Source organism: Anas platyrhynchos, chromosome 8 (genome assembly GCF_047663525.1).
Source record: "Anas platyrhynchos isolate ZD024472 breed Pekin duck chromosome 8, IASCAAS_PekinDuck_T2T, whole genome shotgun sequence".
NCBI classification, from domain to species: domain Eukaryota; kingdom Metazoa; phylum Chordata; class Aves; order Anseriformes; family Anatidae; genus Anas; species Anas platyrhynchos.
Window position 1 is genome coordinate 33,934,781 of NC_092594.1, and position 15,841 is coordinate 33,950,621.

General features: G+C 46.4%; 1 protein-coding gene across 4 annotated transcripts in view; it reads right to left on the reverse strand.

The window, feature by feature from the left end:
* The window catches only part of LRP8 (LDL receptor related protein 8), a 167,750-nt gene extending 154,234 nt beyond the window's left edge, over positions 1-13,516 (reverse strand). For 2 of the 4 annotated variants that reach the window (XM_072041415.1, XM_072041414.1), the window contains exons 1-2: positions 13,009-13,516; positions 11,221-11,340 (exon numbers count right to left, since the gene is read on the reverse strand). In XM_072041415.1, the coding sequence (XP_071897516.1) occupies positions 11,221-11,340; positions 13,009-13,165 (277 nt within the window). In that variant the 5' untranslated portion in view covers positions 13,166-13,516. 4 annotated transcript variants of the gene reach the window in all.
* Between the last annotated feature and the right edge of the window lie 2,325 nt (positions 13,517-15,841).

The following is a 15,841-nucleotide window of genomic DNA, read 5'->3' on the forward strand; positions in this document are numbered from 1 at the left end:
TTCTTGTTCTAGGTCTCATCAGGCTTGTTCTTTCCCTTAAGAAACCTAATCCCATACTTCATCAGAAATAAGTAGCAGGGAGAAAACACTACTCAGAAACAATACAGCAGATTCTGCCCTAAACCAGTCCTTGAATATGCTTCTAATGCCACAATCAAACTCGCACTCCACAGAAAGAAAAAAAATCTGGTAGGAAGTAAAAGGCACATATTAGGTCCTGTACTCAGCTGCCTTCCTCCCCACTCTGTGGTTTTCACTGCCAGATAAGTATCTTTTTTATGCCCTAAAATTAACCCTGTGATATGGTAATGAAGCCAGCACAACAAGGTATAGAAAAGGAACCTCTGCGAGCAACAAAAATCACTGTCCAAACCTTATTATTATGGACATCCCTTTGACAGCTATCCTGCTTGCAGAGAGAAGGAAGGAAAAAACTGCCTTTAAAAATGGTATTTCAGTTTCAGGTTTTTTTTGAAACACTCCTTAGTGTGCTGAGCATGCACAGGTGAAGCTGCCAGGGCACCAGCCCTATAAACGGAGGGCTCCAGATAGCCCAGCACAAACCTGACTCTTGCTGCAGGAATGCTACACTTCCCGTGGTGCTGAATATCTCAGTCCTGACCTTGAAAGCTGGAAGATCAGAACGGCTCAGTGACAGGTAATGTCTTTTGTTCTGTGAACATACATCCTCCAGGTTATCATTTGCCAAGGCACTTCACAGTATGCCCAATGATTTGGTGTCCAGCTGCCTTCAACTCAATTGGAGTCAGCAGTAAACGTGTGAAGCTCCCCATCAACTCCTGTCTCCAGCAATGTCACCCTAAACAGCACTGCCTCAACCTCACTTTTGTTCTCAAAATTTAAAAATAATGTATATAAAAAAAAAAGCTAAACACATCCAGGCAGGGTGAGCAGCATTTGCACAGGAGCCATTAATCCTTTCTACAACTATTTGCACAAAATCAGGCTACCAGCGTTCACATAATTTTGTGCATAATCAAATGTGAAGAAAAGCCTGCTGCTCTCAGCCAAGCTCTGCAGTTTCCTTCGCTGCCTGAGCGAGAGAAGGTGTTGGTAAAGGCTCTGTGCATTGCTGCTGAGGATGCACTCTGAGAAGCAGAGCCATGAGAATTAATGGCTAAACTCATGCGGAAGGACTTGAAGGAAAAGGACTCCAGCAGAGCAATGAGAGGTTGACTGCAAGCTTGGGAGAGGCTCCACAGCATTCAGGCACATGCTCATCTACAGCCACGAAGAAAAATTAACTACTGTTTATTAACACCCTCTAGAAAAGAGTACCTGGATTTATATCACAGGCCCCAGGATTTCTCTCCCGCTCCATACTCACACTCTTTGCAGGGCCATGCCAGCATCAGTCCCTCCAGTAGCAAACTGGACAGATGTGATTCTTTTCAGCACCTGACAACACAGTTCCTCAAACCTTATTTAACTTCAGGAACCAACATGCACTGTCCCCTTGGGCAAATACACTTACCATATTATTTTTTTAAAATCATAGAAAATCCTCTGTTGAAGAGCTCTCTTATAAAAGGGAAATGAAATCAGCCAGCAAAGGGCAATTCCTTGAAGTTAGGCGTGCAATTTCAGTACACCAATGTGATGCTGGCAGAGACTGCTGCACAGCTTCTCTTTGAAACTAGTGATCATCCAGCACAGAACTCTTCTCATATAAGTCACTGTTACAGAGTAGAACAAGCCCAAAGGGACCACCTAGTAGCACCCAGCTTATGTAAATGTTGTCACTGGTAAGGGTCCAGCTGTACTTACCATGCTAGCAGAAACAAGTTTCATTGTGCAAACTTCAGATCGATTCAAGGCAAATGCTATCATTGTTTTACACAGGAAAGGAAAAAGGAAAAGATAGGCAGCAATAAAATACTTAATAGTGAATTAAACTTCCCTATTCATCCTGGTTCTTGCCAGCCAAGGATATGTTACAAAGAACTCATTAAGGCAAGGGTGCACCAGTGATAAATTACTGCAATTGCTAGTGTTTAGGTAGCAGCAAGGTGTGGGCACAGAGGTAAAGGAGGCCAGGAGAGGCAGCACCCCACATGAAACAGAAAACATTCTGAGCAATAAAAAACCTGCCATGAGCAGTCTCAAAACCAGGGCTTCTGACCAGCTAAAGAAGTGGCTGCACTGCTGCCCACCTGTATACAGGCTGTGCTCTGTTACTTTTTAGGATATGTTAGAATGTATGAGAAGAAAGAAATCTACTTTTAAAACCAAAGCAAGTACCATGTTCATTCTCAGATGCTCATGTTTGCTGTGTGTCTTTGATAGGAAATACAGGCAGCAGTCCCTCCGAAGCATTTCTTGCATTTGACTCACCACTAAAATTTTGAAAGAGAGTTATCTAAACATTGAGGTTTTTCTGAATATTTGACAAACTGCACACAACAAAAGCAAAGGCTAAGCCTTTGAACAGTCCTTTAATCCAAGGAACACGATTATCTGTGTAAAACAATGTGATAATGGACCAGAAAACAAGAAATTGGGAACATTCTTCATGAGTCACTGGTGTTCACAATGAGTTGCTGAATCACTCCACAGCCTTGGGCAAAGGATAACTTCTCTAAGCACCACTTTTCGCTTCCATAAGATAATGCTTAGTCCACTTGTATGAAGATTTAGAGAAAGCTCCACTGCTAACCAGCCATCAGATGACAAATGTGTAATGAGCGTAACACCACTACGCTAATACGAATAGAAGCACGCAGTTAGAGAGAAAGGAGGTATAATTCTTGGCCTATATCAGTCAGCACAGACATTAGTTATCAAAGAAACTGGGACATTCCTCTCTCTCAGCAAGTAGCTGCGTAGCTGCCATCATGATCCAGGAGGAAAAGACTACAGGAACAATTGCAAGTTTACATCTGAAACAGACATCACCTGCCACCTGTTTTTCTACTCAGCACAAGCATATTCACCACTCCTGCTAATTCTGATTTTCATGCTCTTTAACTGCTCCCTGGATCATGACAAGTAGCATCAGGTCTGGGCAGAACAGGTCCAGCAAATCCAGCAAGGCTTACTGGTATACACTCACTGCTAAATCAGCAAGCCATGCAGCTGCTGTGTTAGGAGACCCATGCAAAACACCTGGAAATCTTATTCATCTAGATCAACTAAAATAAAAAAAGCCTGAAAAGCCAAAGAAATTAATTTCATTAACTTTAAACACGGACGAAGATGGCAAAACAAAGATAGACAGAAAGCCTGCACTGGGTAACGCACCGCTGAATGCAGACTTGGGATTGAAAGAAACTTTTCATTCACCCTCTGAAATCAAGTAAAATATCACCTCCATGCACACTGTAACACCTATTACACCTCTAGGAAGGAAGCGTGAAAAAGTATGGAACAAGGCCAGCTAAAATACAAAACAAGTTCAAAATGTGGAATTGGAGCAGTTACCCAAATAAGGGAAAAAGTACAGTTTAGAGATTACTGTCAGTTGTACACAACAATCACTTTTGTAAATTGATGAAACTGTGCTGGGCTATTTGGAAAAGGAGGAGCATCTAAAACAACATAACGTATCCAATTTTAATGAAAATAAACAGATTTCCATCTTTTCAATGGATTTAAATGCACCCTCTTCCCTCCCCCCTTCAGTGTTTGGTAAGTAAAAGAAATTCCATCCACAGAAGCTACAGAAACCAAGCTAGAAGCCCAGAAAAGAAAAAGGAACTTACAGTAGGCAAAATTCTCACCCAGGACGGACAAGGTTCTGCAGCACTAATGAATCAGATTTTAAATTAGATATCTATCTTTGCAAAGAAAAAGTAATCAGAGCACAGACAGCAGTTGCCAAAAAGAGCCCTTCTGGTTCTGCAAGTACAGGACTGTGCTCCTGCTGCCATGGAAACTGAGCCCCGGCTGCTCTGGTCCTGGTGCAGTGCCACACATGCTCTCAAGCATTTAATAGATATTAATAATGCAAAAATATTACCAATAGATCAGAGACAGAGCGTCTTCTCTAAGAAAACAATCTGGCAGCAAAGTTCACTTCACGTGGCTACAGCCCAAAGGCTACTTGCCATACTGTAAGGCAACTGTAAATCCCGTTATCTCCTGCTTCCTAACTCTGCTCGGCACTGCCTGTAAGGGTACCCTGCCTGCCAGGCCTCAGCTTAGCCTGAAAAAGGCAGGAAGCCTGAAGGGAAAGTTGAAATACTCCCCCAGTTTGACAGGTACCCCTGCAGTGAGCAATACAGTTGAGTGTGTTTAGCACCTCACGGTCACTCTTGGCTCTGCTGCCGGCTTCGTGTAGGACCCCGAGGAACCCCAATGCCAGCTCCCGTCGGCAGGACAGCCCCAACACCATCCACTCACCTCGTCATGGGGAGGGCACAGGGCTGCCAGCTCAGGCTTAGCTCCCAGGGAAAAGTCACATCCTTGCCAGAAGCAGAACTGCGTGCCATCCGGGCATTATTAGGGCATGACACAGAGAGATCAGAGCTGGAGCTCTAATCCCCCTTTTAAAGTCTTCCAGCTTCTCTTGGTTGGAAACCTGGTTCTTGATAACATTTCAGTTTGGATGGGCTTAGGTTTATTTTTCAGCTAGCTCGCAGCATTATTATAACTTTTAAAATCTAATCAGTTTGTTATCTCTTGAATTTCAGATGGAACTCTTCACACAGCAGAAAATCTGCATTAATTATTTCACAGGGCCTTTTACCCCCTCTATTTCCCTTGTGGCTAGCTAAATACTCATAATTTTATCAGGAAACGGAGTTAGAAAAATCACACTCGACATTTTTAACATTTCCTGCACAAGTGCTGTAAAACAGCAGAGGCTTCCCTTTGGCTAGAACCAGCTGTCTGCACTCACAGCAGAGTGCGCTGGAACAGGCAGCCTGCTTTCCTACCAAGGACATGCCACCGCGCAGGGAAACAAGCAGCAACACAAATCTTCATCCCCGTCACTCAAACTCAGCTCACTGATTTGTTTTCCTGGGCAAAGCAAAGAAAGGAAAACTGACATCTTACAGCATTTGTAAGGCATACGATGGCACAGGAAGGCAGAACTCAGCAGTAACATGTGCTGGCAAGGTTTTGGGAATTAGCAGGGAAAGCCTGGGGAGAGGAAAAAAGGCTATCAGAGATGTTGGATGTGAACAGTGCAAGGATGAGGACGATCTCATGCCAAATCGAGTCCACTACGAACACATCTTCAAGAGCACATCGTAGTCTCAGTGGCACACCGAATACACAGCAAATTTGCCGGTGAATTAAAAAAGTTGGTGCCATTACAAAAGCTAGCTGCAGCAAAAGCTGGGCGTCTGCTCTATCAGAAACAGATGAGCAGATCAATAGCTGTCAGACATTGTCAAGCCTTAAACTTCAAGCCTCAAGCATTTAACGTCCCTTTACAGAGACAATGGAGTCAAGAAACATTCTCTCTAGTCCTGCCAATCTGAGTCCAGGTGTGTCAGATTAACGTGTTCACCAACATGTTCCACTTGGTTCCTCCAGCCTCATCATTGGCATTTGTTCACTTCAATTCATCTCTAAACATCCTCTGCTGAATATGAAATTATCCCAAGCAGCTTCCATTCCAACAGCAATCAATAAGAAATCACATCTCAGACGCGTGCTAATCCTGGGTCTGTAACACCACAGACAAAGAGAGCTGGTCTACATTGACTTTTGTTTCATCTTTTTATACATTAAAACGCTCTGGGTGAAGCTTGCCTACCCTGGTTCAAAATGTAGAATATTTTTATATCCTCTGAAATGAGAGCTCTGAGCTCTTTGATAAACAAACCAAGTCACTGTCAGTTCTGACTGCACTTTCATCATTTCCTTCTTGAACTTAATCATTATTTTCAATCTTCTCATTCTCCTTGACCTCAGGAAAGCTTTTCAGATCTCGGCTCTTCCCGTAACAGTAGCTAGAGCTATTCATGTGCTTTCTTGGCATAGCACAGCAGCAGTCCATAAAATCAATTTCTCTTCCCTCTGTAACCATAATGCCCCCAGTTCCCATGCCCCCAAGTTCCCTCTTCCAGTCCTATCTCCATTTCTTTCACAGACCTTGAGCAGGAGTGATGGAGAAGCACCATGGCCGGGAAAGAAGCTGCACCTAGAGTTAGTAACACTCCTCAAGCATACGTGCCAGGAGGTAAGGAAAAGCAGAAGGACACACTTGTTTCACACTTGGACTTAATGCTTGATTTTCTACATAAAGGATGAAAAGAGGAAGGAACACAGAAACAAAAAAAATAAGCAGGTTGGGTTTCTCAGAACAGACAACGAGAATATAATGAAGAAAAGAAGATAAATGAGTGACAATACTCACCACATTACACAAGAAATCAATAAACTAGTTCAAACACCAGCTCACACACCCACACAGTACAAACCAGGGCAGTCGAGCCACAGGAAGACACGCAAGCAAACGTGTCCTGCCTCTCTGCATCACTCTTCCCAGTGCTCCCCGTTTTGGAATGAGCATGCAAGCTGGCCACCAACCCAGTTATCTGTCACCTACATAATCGAGAGCATATGATCGTGCATATGTCAAGGAAACCTAAAATTCTCCACATGCTGACATGCTGATGTATGAGATATATATATATATATATATATATATATATAAAAAAATAAATGAGACACACACATCTCTGGAGTAACATACTGCAATTACTCAGAACAGAGAATAATGTCTCAATGCTGAACTTGACGAAAAATTGGAGCAATAGACAACGGAGATCTAGAAAATCACAGAATGTTTGTGGCAATTGAGACTACCTGCTGTCTTACCTTGTCCCATGCCAACACCTGCGAGTGTGGCACACCGTTACACTCAGGATGTATTTAACTCTTCAAGGGATCCAGATTTTAGTTTGCAAATAGGCTTTTAATATATTTTTATTCCCAAATTCCAGCTTTAATGAAATTTGAGCTGAAAAGCAAGAAAAATAATACCACGATGCCTCCTGGGCTTCCGCATAGGCAGCAGGAGTCAAACTGCACATTCCCTGCACACAAAGCCAGCCAGAGAGCAGGAGCCTTTCCTCCTCTGGAGAGCGAGGCAAGCAGGACTCAGCTCTGCAGTCACATTCTGCGAGGCCCCAAGGCAGGGCACGGGCTGAGGTAGGGGGAAGTTTGCTGATGCTCCAAAGTGTTTGCCCTCAATTCCAGGCATGTAAGAATAGCCTTGAAATCAGTGACTCCCTTTGGACTGTCTCGTACTTTTGGCAGCCTCAGTCCTGCTCAGTATAAAACATCCCTGCGAACAGCAGTAGCAGAAAGCAACAACAGAGAAAGTATCCCAATACAAAGAAGGAAAATGGAGCTTTGAGAGACATATAGTAAGTAATTCTGCATTTGGATGTGTCCCCCTGCAGGCAGATTACTACAAAGCTGAAGTGGCCTCACAGCTTGTTTCGTTTTTAGGGAACTGGTTAAACTACTACTTGCTTTTTGCGGCTATATTCTTTGCCACACTGAAGGCTTATCAACAGTGAAACGTTTAAATAGAGGAAGAGCTTTATATATTTCTGCAACATACACAAATTAGTATCTCCTCCTTCTTGTTAACACTTCCAGACAAATGAATTCTGTCTCCTTTCTCCCTGACGGCCTTCTTTGCTACCAGAAATTGTTTCCTTATACTTCCTGTGAGGCAGCAGCTATATTCATACTTGCTACCTGCATCTATTTGGTCTTTCTTTTGCCCTTCCCTAACACGCATGGCACTTTCTGTAATCCTTATTTTCCTGCTCTTCTCTAAATTCTCAGCAATTTATTTCCATACTGCAAGAATCATCTGTTTGTTACAGTGGCCCTTTGACTGCTTTTAATCACCAGCACTACTAAAAGGACTTAATTTGACAGGGTAACACTGAAATATTCAGTATGAAATATGAAGCATATGCACACCTGATACTTGCTCAAATGAAGAAAACCAAAAGATTCCTTCCAAAAGAAAGAAGGCACAAAATTTCAACTGTAGAGAAAAGCTACCTCTTGAAGCATGCTGAAATTGTAAAGATCATTTAAAGTGATACACAATCCAGTCTGCAATGGAATGTGCACCTTACCAGGCTGAACAAGGGATGACGGTATAAACCCTGTTTCTGACATTCACTTAGCTTCTGGTGCCTGCTCTCACCAGTGAACCATGTGGCCAGAGAGCTTGTAGCTTCTTCCTTCATCAGCAACAGCAGTTCAAATTCAAGGGAAAAAAAAAATTTAAGGAAGAAAATAAAACTGAATTCGTACTATATTAGTCATTTCCCACAAGTAAAACCTTTAAAGTCAACTGCTACATACCAAGAAAGAATTTGGCCCCATAAGAAGAAGGCTGTTGAGCAACCTTGGATAAACTTAACACACAGCACAAAGCAGTAAGCTGTTCTGCATAAGAGTTACAGCGATCATTGATTACACGTCAGTTCCTGAGCTGCCCATGCTCAGGCCCACACAGGCCTAGGTAGGTAACTTGAACTACCAACCACGGCAGAAGAGAGCTACTGAACAGAAAGCACATTCCCAGGAGATGATACGGAATGATTGCCAACATATTCTCTTTCTAGTCTAAGTCTCCTTTAAAAAAAGCCAATATTATAACAACAAAGTTCTCAAGGATTAAAAATAACACCACCAAAACAACAACGGCAGCCTACGTGAGGACAGCTTGCAGCAGGGAGCACACACAGTGCTGCAAGGCTGCCAACCCCGTTTGCCCATGAACAAAATACAATTTTTTATCTCCTTCCAGAACTGTTTAAAGTATTTTCAGTTACAAACTCTTCCAGCATATACAGACTGTCTACATACAAGGACAAGCATGTTTCACAAACTGGTTGTTAACGCACATAAAGACCATCCTGTCTCTTCAGAGAGCAAGGATGTACACGAACAGCAGCGAGCTACAAATATGTGGGCACATTGATAACAAATGTTATCAGCTCCAGAAAAAGCGTCAGCAAATAATTACAGGGGTTATCATGCACCACATCAGTACTCGGCACCAGCAGGCTACCTGCGTTTTCATTTCGCTCTGTCACCGCTCCAGCATGCTGAGCTTTCCAGGACAACTTCATCCTGAGCGTATGTTCATAAAATAGTTTCTAAATGAATAGCAACGAAAGAGGTGGCATCTAGCAACAAAACCACGTGGAACATATTCTTTCATACAGCGAGTATAACTAAACATTACATATGCTGAGAACTGCTATACATTTTTAATGAAAGAACGTTTCTGAAACAAAGTGAGAAAAATGCTTGTAAAAATACTTCTTTAACCAGTCTGAACAATTGCAACTGCAAAGTCTCTCTCTATGTATACAAACTAAATGAACAGTCCACGAGTAATTTCTGCAGTATGTTCCTCAATCACTACTAACAAATGCCAAATTCAGATTAAAGCAAAGAACACTTCTTGATGTCTCCACATGCAAAATTTCCCTTTCCTAACATTAGAAAGTCACCATTCCACTATAATCTAGCCACTTTATTTTTACCACCCTCAAAAGAACAGTAAACACCCTCTGAAGCAAAACCAGATAGATGCAATCGTTGACCTAACCATCCTAACACGGTCCAATTCACGTAGAGCAGATGTTCAATGGGACTGTTTTACACTCTCTCTTCTGACACGATGCTTAAAAAGAAGATCACAAGGAAAAAGAGAAGAAACAACAGCCCGGGTACAGGTTCCAACTGACTCACTCATGCTAGGCAAGCTCAGGCCACGAACCTTAAGTAGCACTTAACGTGGAGCGCAGGGTGCAGAATCTGTTCCTCAAGATGCTCCTCCAGCCATAATCCCTACATCTGAAACAGCAGCTCCCAAAGCACAGCCCACCTGCAGCTCACCAGGCCTCTGTACAACAGTACCCACAGCAGCTTTTAACCAGAAGGCTTTAAGAAGACCAGGGTCAGCCTCCTCCGAGGCTGCTGGCACTCCCACAGTTACTGTCTCTCTCTGGAAACTCATACACTTCTGAGAAAATATTCTCAGGTACAACTACACACAAGTCCAAGCTAGTTCCCAGTCAGCCATGGCCTCCCTGAGCCTCTTGCAATCTTAAAAATTCCAAGTCTGAGATGCGGTAATAAAATTCTCACATCAATCATGTTTATATCTGTACTAAATAACGCTGCTGAATCACTCATATCATAAACTTATGTATGTGTAAAGCCTGTCAAGTCCTCTGAATACAAAAGCACCAGATATAAATGTTATACTCACTGACTTACTGTTACAACATCAAGTCTCATATGAGCAAGAGCTTGGGAATCCCTGCTCTCCATGAACTCATTTATTCAGAATTCACTGCGAGACAGGTGTACCAGTGAAGCTGCTAACAGGACAGTCACACACATAACTAGTGACTCTTTCTTTTCTTGATATGTTCCTGTGGTCCACTAACTTTCAAGAGTTTAGTGAATTACAACCTGACAGTTGTTTTGTGTCTATTACCCTACAAAGATAATTGGAGAGATAAGCAGTGCCTGCTGTAATATTTGCAACTTAAAGAGAATTATCTTTAACTGGAGTTTTAAGACTTAGGGTGCATAACTTTTCACAGATGCTTCTCACACTACAGGGTTAACACACATTGTCCTAGGCTGTCAGAAGCTCTAATTAAGCAAAATAAAACAGCGGTAATAATGGCACAACCCTGCAAAGCACCCAGAGTTTGCTGGGTGCCACGCACACACACCACGGTGACACCACAGGGGAAGGCAAGACTGCCACCTGCCCAGGCCAGGAAGTACAGATCTCCTTGCTCCCTCTTCCCTCACGTTACTGAGGAACCAGGCAGCGCCGTGTGGCCGCGGAGCCAAGCAGCCTGCTCGCTGCCCCCCTTCCCCTCACCACGGCCACAAATACCTATTAAACCCCAAACCACGCAGCAGCCCCGCACCTTACGGGAAAGCGGCTTTCCCGGGAGGACCAGTAGCGGTCCCAGGGGGGTCGCCCACCCCCCAGCTCCCGTGCCATGCCCCAGGCAGGGCTGCTGCTGGCGGCGGGGGCCGAGCCCCCCCGGGGCAGGCAGCGAGGGGCGCTGCAGGAGGGGGCCCGGCCGGGCGCGCCACGGAGGGGCCGCGTCACGGATCTGCTGCTGCCGGCAGCCAATCAGCGCCGGAGCCGGGGCCGGCGCGACTTCATTCATTCATTCATAAAAAAGAGGCGCTGGGAGCGGCGCCCTTCCGGGCCCCCCCGGCACTCACGGCAATCCGCCTCGTCGCTGTTATCCGAGCAGTCGTCGTCCTCGTCGCATTTCCAGATGGCGGGGATGCAGCGCTCGTTCCGGCACTGGAACTGGTCCTCCTCGCACTCCTTGACGCCGCCTGCGAGACACGGGGCCGCGCCTGGGTCAGCGGGGAGAGCTCCGCCACCGGGAGCATCCCGGGGCCGCTCCGACACCGGGCAGGGCCCCGGGGACCGGCGGGGGCAGGAGCCGGGACCGGGCTCGCCAGGGCTGAGCGGCTCGGGGCGAGCAGCGGGAGCACGGCGGAGCCGCTTTGTGCGCGGATGGAAGGGGCCGTTCCCGAGCTCCCCCGCGTCAATTTAGAGGCACGGGATGACAGGGGAATGGTTGAATCCCGAACGCGAAAGACAAAGAAAAATTAAAAAGCGCACCGATGCTGGGACCGCCACGCGCCCGTTACCGGGGCGAAACGGCCGGGCACATGGGGATGGGGGGTGGCGGGCGCTCCCCGGAAAGGGAACCGACCTGATGAAGTTGAGGGCGGGGGGACGGGGCAAATCTGCTTTGCAGGCGCAGCGCTGCTTTGCCGAGCCGCAAATCCCTTCAGAGAGGGATTAAAGGTGGCAGCTCCCGTCAGCAGCGGCCGCGTTGCATTCCCCGCTAACGAGCGTGCACGGCCCCCGCTCCCTCCTCCGCAACCCCCTACGAGCGGCGCTACCGGCGCTGCGCCCCCGACCCTCTCTCCCCCATCCCCTGGGGGAGCCCAGCCGAGGCGTGCGCTCCCCCGGGGGCCGCGCCGACCCCACCTTTGCCGAGGTGCAGCTTGAGCAGCAGCAGCTGCAGCAGCAGCAGCCGGGCGAGCGCAGGCCGGCACATGCTGCCCGCTCCCTCGGTGGCAGCGCGCCGTGTGCGGGTTGCGCGCAGCCGGCGCGCCGCTCTGCGCCCCGCCCCGCGCCGCCGCCAGCCAGGCCACGCCCCTGGCCACGCCCCCTCCGCGCGCGCTGCCGCGCCGGCGCGCCCTGGTTTGCGCGCCACCGCCCGCAGGGGGCGCGGGGCTCTGAGCTTCCCCCCCGCGGTAACCGCGGCCCAAAGGCCACCGGCGGGGCTGGCACCGGGAGGCTGCGGGGAGCGGAGCGGAGCGGAGCGGGGCGGGCAGCCCGCTGCGGGCAGCCGGAGGGGGGTTTGCGGCAGGTTGTCGGAGCGGCTGTGGGGTGGGAGGAAGGAGGCCGGGGTGGCTGGGCTCGTGGGGTGGGTTACGGTAAGTGCCCAAAGCAAATGGATTGTTTGTAATGTGTTAGGGGAGTTTGTGCTTCTTTAAGTGTGTCAAAATAAAGGTTTGTAAAGCCAGTTCCCGGCCTCCTTCTGTTTTCTGAAATATTTTAAATTATAAGTTGCTCCAGGACAGCAGTGGAGCTATCCAGTACCAACCAGGTGGAAGTGGGCAGAGCATCGCTCCCAGCAGGGATTTGGTACCAATCCATCTTGGAATTTCATTTGATTTCAGACAAGCTGACTTGGCCTGCCTGCCACTCACGGAAAGCAACGTTAGCAGGCTCCTGAACACATCGCTCTGATGACACCTGGCCGAGCGATTCAGCAGCCGCTCCCGGCCTCCCCGGCAGGGCTGCTTGTAGCCTAGTACCATCTGGTGGATGTGTGCGTGTCAAAGGAATTGCAGAGGCAAAGAGGAGACTAGAGGAACTGAAGGGGGAGAAAATTAGCCCAGGGAAACCATTTGGTTTGTAAGAGAAATTAAATTTAGATGTATCCATTATGTTCAAATTGTTAATTAAGACTGGTAATTTACCTCCCAAGGTCCATCTCTTCCAAGCGCACACCTCTGCAGTCACAAACTGAACGGGAATCCCGCTGCTCTCAGCCAGACTGTAGGGAAATCTGTAAAGCAACACCAGCACAGATGTATCTGGCCAAACACGAAGTGTCCAACAGCAAATACACAGCATTTAGTAACCCTTGTATACAAAATACATCTGATATACTGCATTTTCTAGCTGGTGACTGGCTTCATTTGTAGATTTAACACACGCACACGTCTGTCTGTCCCCTCATCACAAGTCTGGTTGCAGCAGGTGAGACCAAGGGTCCCTCCAGCTCCTTCTGATCCACACTGCTCCTGGCAGCAGGTGCCTAAGAGCAAGTAAGAGCAGAGCCAGCACACGGCAATGCTTGCCCAGAATAGCTTCCTGTTTTCCAGGCATTGATGTGGTATGTTTTACCCCTGTCTACTAGCTAAACATTCAAAGTCATCCTAAGCATTCATGCAGAGCAGCCAGCAATGGGACAGCCCCTGCCCCAAAGCACAAATGGGGGCACCAGGGGACTGTGAAGGAACACTCCAATAACCTGCTGTATTTAAAGGCTGCTGATCTGCTCCTACTTCTGGTCGCATACCTCTGTGCATTAAACACCACAAGCTGACACAAATCAGCCTGGTGCTGACAGCGCAAGGAGGTACATCGCAGTAGAGCTCCATCCATCCAGAAGGACTTCCCATCAATTAGCTCCGTGTCTTTCATCATCCACACCATTTCTTTGAGCTACGTCAAACTGATTTTTAAAGCTGGATTTATTTTTTTCTGACGCAGAACCCAACCCTTTTATTTCATACTTAACATTTTTCAACAGTTTGTCACTTAGATCCTTAAGTATCCTGTGACAGCTACAAGTAATAGAGGAGAGAAGTCTGCTCAGGGTCACGATGAACAACTGGCATTCCACACGCTGGATCTCTGCTGTGTTAATCTATCGGGTTCTGTAGTTGTTTACTCACACAGGTATGCACGTACACACCCTCCCAAACCTTTCATTAAGTTAGTTGAACCAATGTGATAGCTGCCATATCCCTTAAACTCCCAAATGATCTAAGTCAGCACCTGCAATATTAGTTGCCTTTTAAAATAAAATTCTCTGATAATAATGAAATAATAATAACTAATAAACTAACTGTGCTGGGAATTTCAAGCTATATGTAGTATTGCATGTTGCATTTAAAACTAGAACTCATTTTCTGCAGCTTCTACTGAGTGAAAAACAAGACAAGCCACCAACCCAGCAAGTGAACATACAGGGTCACTGCTGCTCAGGGCTAGTCCCTAAGACTCTTACACAGATCCTGGTTTTTACCTGCTGTGCTTTTCACAACCTTTCTTGCTGTTTTGGGGATTGCCAAATGTACTTTTGTTTGCAGGTGCTATAGTAAGAGAATTCATCAGCAAAAAAACACTTAGCTCTACAAGGACAACTTCTTCAAAGGTTTTTTCTAACAGTTAGGCCTTCTCAGGGCTCTGTAGAGGACTGCTGTGGAATGAGCAGTCTTTTCTTTCTGTTCCGTTTCGCTTTGTTTTGCTGTGTTATGAGGTAAAGCACAAAGGAAAGATGGTCAGCCATAAACTGACACACTCTTACGACCAGTTCTATACTAACATTGGGAAAAGCTGATCTTTTACTCTCTTGAAAATGAAGACAATCATTTAAACTAATTAGCAAAACTATCTGTAAAAAACACCCAGTAATTTTGCCTTCCTTGTAGAAAAAGCACACACATTCTTTGAAGTTTTAAGTTCAACTTAGTCCCCCTTAGCATACTCAAAGTCTTCTAACAACATCCTTATTTTTAGCTAGTTTGTGGTCTACTGAAAAAGGAGGACATCATACAATCAGCTTTAAGTAAAACTACAAACCCCATCAGTTTATCACCCAAGAACTGTCTCCTACAAGCCAGAATCTCTCACTTCCACAGCCGTAACTGATCTCTGTCCTACAGCTGTCACTCAGCTATCCCTTAGCCAAGCACAAGAAGCAGTATGATACAGCACCGCCTCGCTGCTGGCCAAAAAAATCTCGGAGGTGCTTATTATCCAGGCATGAGACTGCAACACTTACTGACCGGGGCTTCCATTTAAATCTAAAATACCCCGCATCATGTGTTCGCTAACTGCATACACACGTCAGGATATCAATCTGGATCTCAGCTGTGTATATGATTCATGCATTCTCGGTGTGTTCAGAGCAATCCTGACTTAGAACCACTCCCATGAACCGAAGCTATGTATGTCTGCCTAACTGCAGACCCAAGCTGGTCCGCTGCCTACCTGCCCTAGGTTTTCCTTAGCATTTCAACTGAGGTGTTAACCGGTGTCATTCAGCAGTGCCCATGTAAGGCTCCCAAGTAGCTGAGAAGAGCAGCTCCCTGGGAAGCCGGCTTCCTGAAGAGCACTGCATCACTCACAGGACTCTTCCTGTGCGGCTTCAGATCCATCTTCTTCCACGTCATGCTCTTGTTCCTGCATCTCTGTAGTGAGTTACTCTCAGGGAAGCAGGGGGAAGCTAAGAGATGGTTCGCAGCCCACTGGGAAGTTTTTATTCAGCTAGAGAGGAGTTAACACAGAAAGCTTCTGCCCTTCATTCCCATCCCAAGGCCGAACACCCTGCCATGGCAGCATCCCTGGACAATACATCTTTGAGTGCAACCAAACCTACAGTCACAATAGGGATCTTTCCCATTAATTTTAATGAGCATAAGAAAGAAGGGACTGAGAAGAAAAAAAAGTGAGGATTAGGTGTCTGGCAAGATCTTTTGCATGCTGGAGGAGTGCTGCTATAGACTGATCTGCTCTTTG